At 41.9% G+C, this 15458-nt stretch overlaps 1 protein-coding gene across 3 annotated transcripts; it reads right to left on the bottom strand.

The window, feature by feature from the left end:
- Positions 1-194: 194 nt before the first annotated feature.
- AGXT2 (alanine--glyoxylate aminotransferase 2) lies at positions 195-14288 on the bottom strand. 3 transcript variants are annotated; one of them, XM_055698941.1, is made up of 14 exons: positions 14224-14288; positions 12752-12837; positions 12148-12332; positions 11708-11831; positions 10518-10612; positions 9292-9385; positions 8112-8205; positions 6973-7073; positions 5814-5906; positions 4859-4991; positions 4097-4185; positions 2457-2606; positions 1997-2095; positions 195-456 (listed from the first exon to the last, which is right to left on the bottom strand). In XM_055698941.1, exons 1-14 carry the CDS (start codon positions 14276-14278, stop codon positions 346-348), a joined length of 1509 nt encoding a protein of 502 aa, XP_055554916.1. In that variant the 5' UTR covers positions 14279-14288; the 3' UTR covers positions 195-345. The 3 variants fall into 3 exon arrangements, with proteins under 3 accessions (XP_055554916.1, XP_055554917.1, XP_055554918.1); XM_055698942.1 differs by lacking the exon at positions 5814-5906; XM_055698943.1 differs by lacking the exons at positions 9292-9385; positions 10518-10612.
- Between the last annotated feature and the right edge of the window lie 1170 nt (positions 14289-15458).

The raw sequence follows: 15458 nt of genomic DNA on the forward strand, positions 1-15458 counted from the left end.
AACCCCACGGGGAAAAGTCCAAACAGTGTTCCAATTTTTGATATGAATTTCCGAGATGAAAAGACAGACATATGTTCACCTTTCATCTGATACCCAGTTAATCCGGTCGGGGCTTTTTATGCTGATGGTAGAACAGGTGTGCAGATTAATACAGACCACCACTGTACACCTGAACTACACGGTTACAAAACTGATTAGAGCATATTCTTTATTAAACACTGATCTGTGCTCTTACAAACAAGTGTTTAATCTTCATCTTATGATTTTCTCATCCAGTGTAGACAGTGCTGAGCCAGGATGGCAAGTATCAGGGGTTCTGTATGTGTCTCATGTAAGGAAACAAGCCTATTTTGCAGCTGCTCTTTCCATGTGTCTCTGTAAAGCAGTATGAAATACTTCCACAGCAAAGTCGACATCCTTTTTAGTAATGCACATAGGAGGTTTAATTCTAAATGTCTGATAGAGGGAAAAAAAAGACAAAGAAATCCTTAAAATTGTACGGAAAGGACATTGTTTCTAGCAGCCTATCTAGGTCAGCACTCACCTTCTGCCTAAAAGAATCTAACCAGAAGCATGAGAAATGGTAATGTAGGAGGAGAACAGCAGAGCAGGGACTGAGGCTTCTGATAAATGCACTCCGAAGTGGGGCAATTTTGGACTTGACTACATCCAATTCCCCACTTGACTCCTGTGACAAAGCAACTGCCTCCAAAAGAGACCTGACTAGAGCAGGTCACGCTTGCAGCTCTTACTCCAGACAGCGCTAGTGTAAAACCTTAGATGGGATTGTACTAAGAACAGAGGCATAGATGTATTTTCCTTTCTGGTAACTTTGCCGCAGGGAAAAAGAAATCTCTACTGAGAGTAGCAGCCTCTTGCACTGCATCAGCTGATTTGCTGTTGTATTACAGGCTTTTTTTAAGGCTTCTAAGAGAGCGTATTATGAAAGAATCACTGAATGCCAACTTTCAGTTAGGGTATATATTAGTGTATACATATATATATATACACACTATAGCTTGAATGTATGTTGATCAGGAAGGGATATATGCATAGTTTAACCTGTCAAGAAGGTAGGTCCTTACGTCCAAATGCATGATCAATATTATGATGTTTCCAAGAGTAATTATATTCCGTAAGATTCTTAATCTTTCAGTTTAAATTTTTCTGTTATCATACCACAGCAGTTGATGCAGCAAGAGTGGAATAATGGTCTTATTATTCCATGCACAGCCCCAAATGAAGTGAACACTGACACAAACAGCACTCTTGTAAGACAGAAATTGCATTTTACCACACTTGTGAGGTGCAGCCTGCTACCCATGTTCTGGTCTGTGACTTGCAGAAGAATCAATGAGGTGAACGATGCCATGTCCTATTTATTTTAGCCACTGTCTGTTCATCTCATGCAAAAGCTGCTTCCTCTGTGTCAGAGAGCTTCACTGACCCGACCAGCCCTCAGGCAATTCTCTGCTGTTAGCTCACTGCTGTAAGAAGGCTGGTGACAGGGCGCGCTTCGCACAGCATGCTGCATCTTCAGCTGGTGTGGACTAATGCCTATTCACGTGCGACTCTCACTTCAGTGCTGCGTTGCTGAACTTGCTGTTAACAACTCTGTTTTAATTGCCTATATAGGCAGAATGTTACCAGCTCTCCAGGCTAAAAGAACTAGCAAAACCAAACTTGTTCTGTACCCACAGGTCAGGGAATAACCTGAAGAGCAGCCAAGACTTAGCAAGCCTGAATATTCTTCTAATTTACATAGGCTATAGTACATCGCTTTCCAGGGGAAGTTGTCCTTCTAAAGGAAAACTCCAAGCTTAGAGCTAGTTCAGCATACTTGAAAAGAATCAAACTGCTCCTGCCCAATTTATAAAATAAGCAAAATTTAACAGAGATAGTTCCTAGGAGTATATGTTTTCTAGTTTATTTACTAAACTGAAGTTAACTCGGACAGGAAATAAATACAGTTTATGTATAACCAGAGGTTTGGTACCTGACTGTACAGTCCTCCTCTGCCGATCAGAACTCCCATGTCTTTACAGTCCTCCCAGATCTGATCAATTTCTTCAGCTGGAAGAGGGTGGCGACTGTCCTAAGGGAAGCAAACATCACATTTCACTTGGATACGCTAAATCAGTTCTATGAAAAACATGTATATTCCAGTCTCTCCAATAAATCTTACCCCCATCTCTGGCTGAAAGCATTAACTGAATAATTCACCTGCTTTTTAAGATGGCTTTATACAGTTAAGGTACCCAAGTCACTGCTTACTCAAAACTTGTGAAATATTTGAAATGCTGGAACGTTCTGGCTCATTTTTAGCCACAGCAGTGTTTTGTCACTTCACTAGCTGTTTTTTAATAGAAAATCTTCCCATTATTTCAACTGAAATAAAATGAGATAAAACTTTTGATGGCACTGTAAATTGAAAGGAATATAAGTAAATCACTAACCTTATCTGTCACCATTTCTACTCCAATCATAAGTCCCTTGCCACGGACATCTCCAACAATCTCAAATTTATCCCGTAATTTAGCCAACTCGAGCAGCATGTATGTTCCCACATCCTCACTGTTTTTTTGTAGACCATCTTCTTCAATAGCCTGTTTAAAATGATGTACTATGTGTTGCAGGAAAAGCTTCCAATACAGTTAATCCATATTCAGCTTGATTACATGTTTATTTCACTTCCTTGCAGACTGTGTTCCTTCACCACTATGGTTCTTACATTTTTCTTCTCTTACAGTCCTCTTAACGGTATCACAGTACAATTGAACATAGTATTTCGACGTTGCTGTGGTGTTTTTCACATTTTCCTTATTACTCCATAAACGTAATCCAGTAATTCACACTCACATATAGTCATAACTGAAAAATACCTGACCACAGCATTATTTTCAAAATCTTACCAGAAATATTTTAATTCTTTCTCGGTATCACGAGAAGGACATAATTTGACAAGGCATACCTACGTATACTAGGCAGCCTTTTTGGGAACAACTTGAGTGTTTTAATTAGATTAATCAACACCATGCTTTTTAATCACAATCTTTTTTTTGTTACTTAACCTACTCTCCTTAATATAGTTCTGACATGCAGCCAGACTGACACTGACACGCACAAACCATTTTATGAAATTAGTATCTAACGTAAGAAAATTGACATGAAAAAAACAAAAAATACAATTGCAGTAGTTAAAGTGGGTGTTTCTCCTTTTTCTTTTCTTTTAACTCAATTTTTTTTCTTCCTGACTGTGACAACCTCCTTCGACTTAACTTCAGATCCAGGCTCCATGTTACTCCACAGCCAAAGAAACCCAAAACATGGGTTCAGGCTTTCTTATTTGCAACTGTTTTTTCAAAATCAGTTATGTGATCAGCCATTTTACAGAACAGTTTTTAAAAAGCCCCAAAACACTCAGGAAAGTAACAGGAATAGAAAAAGTATCTGCTGTAATAAAGTGAGATTCAAGGACAAATGATCTGTATATGGTAAAGACTAATTAAATGGTGACCTACTGCCCACGGACTGATTTTCTGCTGGCTATTAAGTGAAATATATTGCAAATTTTTCTATTGTCTTTGTCATGAGGCATTTTTTTTTGAAAGGAATTCTGACCTTAAACATTTTTAACTATCTGGCTGTTAAGGGTTTTTAGGTATAAGGTAAAAGCTGTGGAGGTAAAACAATTTTGTTAAGCACATATGCCAGAGAATAAATGTGGTTTAGCTGAGGATTTGCATAGTCCTATGACAAAGTTAGCTAAGGCTTTTGAGAAAATGCTTTCCTACATTTCTATTAATAAAGCAAAGAACATAAGGGACAAAATGAAAGATGATTCTGAAAACATGATTAGAGGACTCCTATTCTTGCTAGAGGGATGCAAATTTTGCAATGGAACTAATCAGGAGTTTTTCCTATACATGGGGCACATTGGCCATTTATGCACAATACCTGCATATGTTTATGTGTTTCATACAGTTTAAAAAATTGACCACGTATAACTTTATAGTAAAAATAAATGTAAACATTTCTCATCTTTTCTTACAAGAAAAACTGTGAGATATATAAATTTATACAACGTTCACCCTACATCAAGAACTGCAGCTCCGACTACGCAGGCCAAAGGGCTTCCTCCAAATGTATTAAAGTGAAGGTTTTGAGCCAAGGAACTTGCAATCTCTAAAAGAAAAAGAACAACACTGATTACTCTTACAGGTGCCTTATGTTTGGTAACAGTACTTATCTGCTTTAACTTAACTGTTAAGTTAAATTTGCTGTGCTTTAACACTGATTCTGCTGGAGACAATGCCATAGGAAGGTTTTTTTCCCCCCTGCAATTAGTCTGTGCAAAATATTACTATTTCCAAAACCTATACTTTTAGCATCTGCTAGACAACAGACTTTTTTTAAAAAAGTCACACTTCTTACATATGCTGTTGTCCCCTTAAACAGCCTTCTACAAGTTTTCTTCACTAGATTCAGCCAGTCATTTGTATGAATCAAGTAGTTGGCTAACATGCTGCCTTATGTGTTTCAGTACATCGATTAGTGAAACAGTGAATTCAGTGAGAATTTGCAGGATCTATTACCAGCTCTACCAATGACTCACAAGGTCATCCCTGCTTCAGTTATACAACTGACCCCATTTAAATAACACTTTGCACTGGTATAGCACAGCACTTAGGAAAACAAGTGAGTAATAAGAACCCAATTCATTTGTCAAAAGAGATTGAGACAAAGATTATTAATAAAGCTCAGCTGTTTGAACACACATCTCTCCAGTAAGTAATTACTGTATCGTGCATTTTGTAATTGCTCTGTTGTAACTCTTAGCAGAACAGAACACTTGTACCTTTTGTTGTAACAACAGCTGCCATTGGAAAGCCATTACCAATTCCTTTTGCCAAAGTAACAATGTCAGGGACTACATCATGTGTTTGAAACCCCCAGAAATGGCTGCCTGTCCGTCCAAACCCTGTCTGTACCTTTCAAAAGAAAAATCCATGAAAACGACCATCACTTTCTCACATTTTACAACATGGTTTCTTTTTCTTGTCTTTCTGTTGTTACTGATTTGCACTGAACTGCAACTACATCTAGAATCAACTTATATTAGGACCCTTATTCAGACAGCTTTGCAAAATACTGTTTATTGTAACGGGGTTTTTCCTGTATGAAGAAGACGACATGTCACCATGTCTTAGGCATGGCGAGATGCACAAATGAGCTGCAACTTCCATTTCAAAACAGAGAGGAAATGCAGTTGCTTATCACATTTCCAATGCAACCCCACAATCGCTGATTTCTACTGCTGCAATGCTTGAGGTACTATCACCATCACTTTGAAGTGTTTGCTACTATTTCAAAATAGCTTTAGCTAAGCAGGTACTATTTCTAAAATGTATTTGCAGAGGTACAGCGATCAACTCCCTTCTAGAGCTTATGTATGCCAACACCACTCATAACAGTCATAACAGGAAATGTTACTGTGACAAACCTCACATCACAGCTGACGTTTATTAGCTGCATATTTGTGTAAATTTACTGGTCCCAAAAGGTAAGGACTGAAGTCTGCTACTAACATTACTTGCATCTAAAATCAGAATACCACATAGCAGAATAAAGGCAGTAAAAACCGGGAGGCTCCTACACTTGAAAAGATACACTGTGTTAAACTTAAGCTATTAAGTGTGTAGCATTTCATTTAGATTATTTCCAGGCTCCCAGTCTGCCTTCACTTGACTCTTTTAAGATGACTTTCAGAGGTACCCAAACTCTAGAGCTCTTACGTAAAAAACCCAACTCACTTCATCTGAAATACAAATGCCCCCTCTTTCCCGTACTAGCTGGTAAGCTTCCTGTAAGAAACTTCTTGGATACTGAACAGCTCCATTAACACCCTGCCAAGACAAGAAAGACAATGTCTTCAGGAACAGAGAAGGAAACAGGAGTTCCACTGTGTGACTATCCTACAATAAGAAAAAAAGTAGCAGCAGCCCTCAGGTAACAGCAAGACTGTTGTCTCAAGTTTCTGGCATCAGCACTGGAACTGCTTCAGAAAGTTCCTGCTCAGGTCACTCATTCCCATTCCACAGCGCAGTTTGCTGTTCCGTTAGTTGTGCTGGTATAAATGTCAGGCCATACTGTGCCATCACTGTAAGACAGAGTCGATTAAGGACAAACTGCCAAAACAAGTACCTTGAAAACCTACACACTAAGAAACCCAGAAACTGTGATCAACAAAGTTAACAAGAGAATTCACATCCCTTCTTTGGTTAATTTGTTTAAAATGTTTGTTTCCTCAATTTCTGTTCACCTTGCCAGTTTTCATTTGCATCAGAAATTCCACTCTACACCTGGACTGCAATGGCTTCTTAGACTTACATATGTAAAAGCTTAGAAGATAGCAAAACCAGAAAACAGCTCCAATATTCTCTGTTGTCACAATTCTCACTTTTTTTCTTGCCTTTTTTGTTCCTGGGATATATTCTCCATTCTTCCTATTTAAGACCCACATACACAGCAGTTCTGAAACTACAGTGAAGCACCAACAAAATGACTCCTGTGGCCACCACTTGCTGGAGAGCTCCTAAAAATATAGTGGACAACATGGCTGGGAAGAGGTGGAAGGGGGATTGAGTTATGGTTTACAGAAACAGTAAAGAGAAAAGCAGTATGAAATTTGGAAGAAGGTATTAGAAACTAAACAACATGCAGAATAAATGTGTATGTTTAATCATAATTCTGTTTAACTTCACAAGCAAAATTCCAGCTCCATTGAAATCAGTGACAAAAGCTGAAATTTGAAGACTGCATCCATTCTTTCAGATACAGAAGGTGTTTAAGGCATTACCAAAAAAATAATAAAAATCAGAAGTCTATGTTTAGGATGTAGCTAAAGAATATCAGATTTGAGTGTTTCACCCTATTTGTGCTATCACAATTCAGAAGTGGCAAACTACCTACTTGAATTGGTTCAGCGATGAATCCAGCTATTGTCTTTGGCACGCAGGTATTCAGAGTATCCTTGAACTGTTCAATGTACTGGTTGTTTGCATGACATACACCTGTTTACAGGGGAAACAGTTTAAAAGAAATTTACTTAAAATTACACAAAGCTAGCTTCAAAACATGAAATGACACATCTAAGCACCAAGTATTATCTGACTGCATGATAAATACCACCTTTCAAATACACAATAAAAGGCTAAACATTAAAGGAGAGTGTCCCTTACTTTCTCTTAAACTATTTATACTAAGGAACGCCAGTTCCAAAACAGCAAGGCAAAGCTGCCAGACAGTGTTACACATTATACAGGTCAGGAAGCTGTAACTCTGGGGAAGCGTTTGTGTATCACCTACATCAGCCGAAAGAGTAAACAGACATTTTCTCAAGGGTTAATAAACATCAGCATAAGACGTAAGGAATCATCAGGTTAGTGCAGGTATGAGGATTCTGGAGGATACAGCTGCCTATCAGTCTATACTGAAATAAAGAACAGAGCAATTAGTACACCTAATGTTCCCACTCACTACGGAGGGCAAAGCTAAAAGAAAACCTGTGATGTATGCATGTGAACTGAAATACTAAAGAATGCTTGTTGAAACAGTGGAAAAAAATTACTGTCATGGCTGTTAATGAGAGCAGCAGAGAAGTTTTCACATTGTGCTGCGCATGGTATGTTTTGCCTCATTTAAGATTTTCCGCCTATCACTGGCTTCAGGTTGTCCTTACTATTCATATTACTCCAAAACAAAATCTGGAGAGCTGTCAAAACTTCAGAAACAGCAGAAAACAGCAATGAACATTTCTGGTCTTCCAGATGTGCTAAAACTGAGTTCCACAGCTTCCACAGTTGATCATGACAAATGCTGGAAAAAGGTGGGGATTTTAAGAAATCTGACAATATGATGTGGGTGTCACCTGCCCCAAATTTTTCTCTGTGGAAAGCAGGTGCCTGAGATTCTCTGCAATATTTTCTTTGGTTGCCCTTGCAAATCCTAACTAGAGGTCTACCTTTCTTGAGGAGATAAACATAACCTATTTCCATAGCTCTCTAGTATTCTCTAATCTAAAAGCCAAATATTTCTTGCCATTGACCAACCTTCAGAACAGCTGCATTTTCGAACAGTTTGCACTGGAGAATCTCTACAATGGCTGCCTCCCCATATGCCACGAAACACATCTGGTAACATTGTCTGTCAAGCATAAGAGAAATAGCTATGGATTTGATGACACCTTTCTAAGAGATGTTTTGATCATACTTAGGGATGACAAATCAAAAAACCTAAAAAGCATCTGTTAAGAGTCAAAGGACATACCTAGTTCAAGCAATTTCTCTGAAGAACACTTGTGGAATCACACCAAACTTCCCTCCCAATAAATGGTAGAACAGAGACAGTTTTGGAACCAACAAGTTTAGACTACTCCAGCAATAGTCACTTGGCTGATTTCCTTTGTGTTGTTCTTTAAATTAGTCAGCACTTTTGGTTATCTAAGATTCATAGCAACATTTTTAGAGTTGCTGGTAGTACTTCAATAATCCAATGTATGATAAAAATCTGCAGAATACAGGGAGGCAGGCAGGTCTGTTACAGTAATTACAAGCTGGAACTTTGGAACTCCAGCCTTCTAATCCTAACTGCTGATCAACTACTACATGACCTCATTCACTGAGCCAGGCTGAGAGGCTGCTATAAAGGAGCCTTCCTATAGCTCAGCCACAGCACTGGCTATCATCAGTACAGATCAGAGTAGCCAAAGCCAGCTTCTAGCAGACAGGAAATCATTCCCATCTGTTCAAAGGCAGGGAGATAACGTGTTGCCATCTATCCCCAGTGGATCTCCTTAACAGATATGTCTCCTGTTTTGTGTAAATGGGGGCCACCACAGGGTTTTGGTTTCTTTCATTCCAGGGGAGGATCTACTTCAGACCAGCTGAAAGCAGCTTTGCACAAATTTGCCAAAAGAATTTGAGAAAGGGGTTCCAAGCGTTATTATTTTGCACCTTTCATAGACTTCCATGCAAGCACCATGCATGACTACAGAACTGTAAATCATGACCATGCATGTTATGGCTGTCCTGACTCTAAATTAGCAGAAGTGACTACATGGAGAAGGAAAGGGGACTCTGGCTCTTGTGCTTACACAGCAGGAACAACTACACTGCAGTTTAGTTAGTGAACCATAGAGTGCTTTGAGGACAGAAAACATACTAATTGTTGAAATATTCAAAGAAACTGTTTGTTACCCAGATGATTTAAAAAAAATAATAAAAATCTCACTGTTGAACAGCCAAAGCCATTGGCAACACCATGCTTATAAAGACCAATAGATGTCAATCCCAGCGTGTAAGGGCTGCCTCCATGGTATGCTCCTCTGTACAAACAAAGCAAGCACATGAACACCACTCATTTCCAAGAAGAGACTGTAGCAATATTAGTTCTGACAAGGCGTGCTTCTGAGCTACAAATTATTGGGGAAAATTTGCATGGTTACACTAAACCCAAGAAGATTCCTACTGCCATTTTTTGCTCTGGTTCTGGAAGATCCAAGACTGCCCATCTGTACTGGTTTCCCAAAATTTCAAATGTTAAAATCATTAGGTAATGTTTGCAAGGAGAAGAGAACAATGACTGGAACCAACAGCAGTTCAGACAGTGCCTCAAAAAGTTCTGCTGTAGCACCTGAGCCCTACAGGGCAAACATCTCTGTTCTTTGAATCTTGGGAACTGCTGCTCTCTCCAACAGATGCTGCCAGTCATTGAACTACATGCTGGTTTGATGCCAGTTCTATACAGAAATTAAAAGTTCATTAATGAGAATATACAAACAAGTTGGGTACCCAATGTTCTGTGGAACAGAGTAACATAAAAATACAGCTCTTCATAACGAGGCCTTTTATTCTAATATTTGAGGCCACCTGGGATGCAGAGTAAAGAGAGCTGCTTACACTGTCCTTATACAGCACTCACCCCTGCACCACCTCTGTTCTTAGGCCAGAAGAGCTGTCTGTGTACCTGTGAAGTGAACTATGGTTCAGGGATCTGGCAGAAAAACAAGGCAAAAGAACAAACTCATCAAAACAAATTCTTCCACCAGGTTAGCCTTCAGCCAGAGCCATGGTTCACCGCACCAGTATTCCAGAGGTAGCTCTGTACCCTCACAAACAGGGGCACCACAGATATAGAACAACAGAAGAAACTAGGAGTTGCTGAAGTCCGTTCTGCCCATGAATGACGGTCCACCAAAGCACACCCTGAACACAGAGACCAGACCTTTTTCTAAGTAAAAAATGCAAAAACTGCAGGTTGTGTTTTGTATGCAACCTAGTCCTAATATATGTATCAAGTCTTCAACTTCTGTTTTACTCTGCTTTGCATATAAAATAATTTTATAGCATTCTCCTCAGCAGAACTGGCGTTAAAGAGTCCTCTCTTTTTTCTTGGTTTAGGCATATAGACACTGATCACATACACAAATAAGTTTTGTAAAGATCTATCACCATTACCTGAAAGAGATGATGTCGAAGTTACGAGTATATAGCCTTGCCATGAACATAGCCAAATCATTGGCTTCTGACCCACAGTTGGTTAGATAAACCACCTACAGGAGAATGCTTAGGATCAGCACAGTGCACAACCTTCTTGTTTGGCATCAGAGCATGTAACTTGTTAACATTATGAGCTATAACCCATCACTACCACAAGGTGACTTCACCGCAATAAACTTAGTGTTGCCTATACAGTATAGATGAGAACTAAGATCAAGCTGATCTACTCAGTGGGAGTACAGAAAATCTGTAACATTGAGTTGGAGCCTTCAGGTTTTCCTAAGATGGAACAGTGATTCAAATAAAAATGAAAGCACTGGGTCAAACTGGGCAGGACTGAATAGAAATAACCTTAACACAGATAAAAAGGGCTGTACAGTGTCCCTGCATGCTAGTTACTAGGAGTGACATACACAGACACAACTGTGGAACAGAAGCGGTAAGCAGAGTTTGCTTACTGGGAGCAGATGATGATTAAGAGGATATCCTGAATACAAGTTTTCAGATTTGAAAACAGCTCAAATTCTACTGTCAATGCTTTTAAAGTTCATTTTCAGAAGTGACTGAGATTCTCCACTGCTTAAACTACGCAGCTGCTTTACATTTTAATTTTATTTTTAACTCTCCTTCCATTTTTAAGATTGCGATAGCTTCATACTCTTCTAGTAGCCCAATTTTATCACCATTATTTTACCTGAAAGCAAAACAATTATCTTTTCTTCCTGTTTCTGAGCATACAAAACATGATATTTATGTGGTTTATTTATTTAAATGCCATTAAAGCTCACTACAGAAAGTACTGTCAAATAATTTTCACTGTGAGTTTTCATGAGATCAAGCAAATCAAAGTTGGCTACGTGTAAGAACAGTCAACATCTTAGTTCCCTCAGTAATTATTAAGCTGCCAATGCTGCCCCTTCACAGTGACAACTGGAGGGAGAGAACAAACAGAACTTGGGCTTGGGATATTATGGTTGCCTACATCTGGGTCGAAAGAAAAGGCCCTGAGGGTCATTATATTCTCTTTATCGGACAATTTGTAGTCCCCATACACGTCTTTTCTCCATACATATTGTGGCTCTCATTTGTTTATTTAATAAATAAAGACACCCCCTTCACCAGCCCCGCTCCTGAAAGAAGCAAAGTACCTTAAGTGGATCTGGGAAAAGAGAAGTTAGCTTTTCAGCATACTCCTGGATTGCTGGGTGCATGTAGATATTAGTGGTGTGCCACAGGCGAGCAAGCTGTTTCTGGGTAGCCATAGTTACTTTCCTGCACATAGCACAAGAAGAAACACAGGGATTCAATTCTACACAGGTGTGCATTCATACATGCACACACCTATCCGTTATTAATCCTGAAAATGCAGACACTGCACCATTCGCCAGACGGATGAACAAGTAGACAAAACTAATGAATTCTTCAAAACACTGTGGCAACTGACCTTAATATAAGTGATACATGACAATTCAATGAATTATATTTTGGTCTTAAGCTCAGTGTCACAGACTAATGAAGAACAAAACCAAACCAACATAGGTATCGCTTCCTGTATTTTATAGCATAAATCAAATAGTAACACACTTACGGGTGACAATGACCAACACTGACAGTGACAATTCCAGCAAAGAGATCAAGGTATCTCCGTCCTTCATAATCAAACAACCACTGCATATGTCCTTGGTGCAGCAACAATGGCTTCTTGTAATACGTTCGCAGTGAAGGAGAAATATTCTTTTCACGAATCTTCCGCATACGTTCGTATGGATAGGACTGAGCGGAATAAAAGTCAGTATCCGTTTATGCTTTCTAAAGATCCAGACTAATGGAGCTGTAGTGGATCACAAAGATTACACAGTTGCCTACAGTGGCTGTTCACAGAACTAAGATTTTAAGAAATTCTGGCACACAGAAGGTTCTACAAACCTCTGAAACTCAGTCTTTGAAGTAAGTCTGCTGTTCTGCACTTACCTCTTCCTTAAAAGTTTTTCAAATCAACAATGTAGCCATAAGTTTCACTACTGTCACACTGGTACATCTGGAGGTTATACCCTGGTTGTAACAGAATTGGTGTTTGCCCAAACAAGCAAATTTTATAATAATATTTAATGCACTATTTATTGCAGATCAGCCTATCACTCAAATCTAATAATGCAGTCTTACTTAAATCCAGCGCAGTATGTATGACTTACTTTGTATTTTTCAGGTACAAAATCGCAAGGAGGCATCTTTGCTTGTGGGGAGACAGAGCTTTTCCATTTCTGCTGCCTAAAGGCAACTACAAAATAGTGAAAGAATTATCGAACACTTATCAAAGTGCACATATGAAAGAGTTTCTCAATAAACGTGTTCAGAAAACATGACAGCTATGGTCAAAACAAGCTTTGGTTGGTTGGTTGTTTTTTTCTTGTCTGAGGGATTTTCTTAGAGGGTAAACAATAATTAACATCTTTGTGAAGGCAAAATATATGTAGATTTAAAAAAAAGGCACTTCTCTTATTCACTAAAACTCAGTTTTCAGTTTCATGTGGACTTTAATCTTGACAGAAAGAGACTTAAAAAAAAATAAAATCAGTTTTAATAGAAATTCTTTTCTGGGAGCCGCAAGAGCAGGAATCCTCTACAAGGGTGTAAGCCAGGAGCCCAGGGTCACCACCACTCTGGTGGTGCTCGCCGGCAGCAGAGTACAGTCCCTACAGACCCAAACCAAGTGAGCAAAGCAAGGTCCACTGAGAGTGCCCCACGTCAGTGGAGGAGATGATCAGGTCCAGGGTCCACCCAGGGGGTCCAGTCAGGGAGCAGCAGCAGATGGGGCCAGAGACAAGGCTGTAATTCAGGTCCAAAGTCCACGCAGGAGACTGGGTCAGAAGCTGGACTGGTGGCGCAGCTGCCCCTCATGGCACAGCTGGGCCAGGGGCTGGAGGCTCAGGGCTGCGCTGACACAGGGCTCCAGGGCTGCAGGCCTGTGCCCGGGGAGGCTGCTCAGGAGTGCTCGGGCCCTGGCAGCTCCCACCGCCACCTGTCCTGTCTCCAGAATCCTACAAACATCCCGCTGTCCCACCTTTCATTTAACTGGAGGTGTGATTAAGCAGGTATCAAACAAAATTACCGTTTAAACACACTCTCTTTCTGCATCCCTAACATCTCTACCGAGAATGACAGATTTCTTTTTTCAATGTCTTAAGGTTTTAAACAATTTCTAAAACACGTTAAAATATAAATGAATGAAGAATAAAGTTTCCTGAAATAAATGAGACAGACTCACTTCCCTTACAACCACTTTCAGCACTAACGAATTAATAATCATCTGCAGTGTCCGGTCCCAAGAAATAAACTAAGAAGTTAGTAAGTGAGAGAAGTTCTGCCTTCGGACCTACAGTTACACCGAAAGGGCTTCTGCCCGCCCCCCCGCCATGTACAAACATGGCTCTGCAGTCAATCCCCCGCTTTCCCCGGGGGCTACAGGGAGGCATGCCGACCCCCGCCAGGCCTGCCCCGGCCCGCCCAGGGCTCCGCGCACAGCAGCAGACCCGGAGGGCGAGCCCCCGCCCCCCCGGCCGCAAGAGCCACCGTAGCGCCTCACGGCCCCGCGGAGCGGCTGCCCCCCCCCGCCGGGCCGCGGCCGCCCGAGCCGCCTCCCCCCGGCCGCGCCGACGCCCCTTACCGCCGCCCAGCCGGCGCCCGCAGCCCCGCAGCAGCGGCCCGAGGCCCCCCGCCATGCCGCCCGCTCCCGGGGCAGCATCGCCCCCGCGCCTCGCCCCGCCCCTCGGGGGCCGGCCCCGCGTGCCGCCGGGTGCTGCCGTTACCGCGGCCTCGCGGGCGGCCGTTGCCGTTCGCTTTGGTGTAAACTCGGTTCTGTCCCACCCTGAGGCATTTTCTGGAAAAGCTGCTGCGGCGGCTGGCAGCGAGGGGCGCGTTGTACCCTACCGAGCAGCCATGTCCGTGGGGGCGCCGGCGCCCCCCTCACGGCCGGCCCCCCCCTCACCGCCGGGCCCCCCCTCACCGCCGGGCCCCCTCACCGCAGGGCTCCCCTCACCGCTGCCCCCCCCCTCACCGCCGGGCCCCCTCATCACAGGGCCCCCTCACTGCTGGGCCCCCCCCCCCTCACCACAGGCCCCCCACACACACACTGCCGCCCCCCCCCTCACTGCCGGGCTGCCCCTCACTGCCGGGCCCGCTCACCGCAGGACCCCCCCTCACCGCAGGGTCCCCCTGGGGGCAGCGAGTGTGGGGCACGCCAGCAATACAACGGCTCGTCAAGGGAAAAAAACCCAAAAATAACCGAAACAGAAGGAGGTTTTATCTTTAAATGCAGCCAGATGGTTAGGGAGAAACTGAAAAATGTGAGGGGTATAATTGATGACCCATTTCTTCCCCTTTGTTTTTCTTTATTTTTTCCCTTCCTTAGCAAAGAGTACTAGCACAACCTCCTACAAGGGTGGGAAGAGCGGGAAGCTGTGTTGCCTTCCTCCATGACCCTCCAGAAGTTCCCCATAATACTAAAAACAGATGTGTGATGGTGTTCCCTAGGACAGTAATGGGCATACACCTAACTAGATGCAATTGCCAGTGAAAGGTATTTCACAATGGTCCTGGTGACCCTAGCTGTTTCCTAAGGCAGAAGGCTGGCGATGTCACCCACCCTGAGGGGCAGCCCCAGTTTTGCAGCAAAACTGCCTGATCCTGATGCAATGCCTCAGAGATTTGTACTTTCTGCTAGCTAACCACCACAGTGCTTGCATGCTTTAGGAGTCCCAAATGCTCAACCTTTCTCAATCAAACTTTACTTTTTCTAACTTGAAATTCTGAATTTCAGTGATGAAGATAATTTTCATCAACACAAAGATCCATAAAGAAGCGTGACTACAGCAGTTGTGACCTGGTGCATGAGCCATCAGT

The sequence above is a fragment of the Falco cherrug genome, chromosome Z (assembly GCF_023634085.1).
Source record: "Falco cherrug isolate bFalChe1 chromosome Z, bFalChe1.pri, whole genome shotgun sequence".
Classification (NCBI taxonomy): domain Eukaryota; kingdom Metazoa; phylum Chordata; class Aves; order Falconiformes; family Falconidae; genus Falco; species Falco cherrug.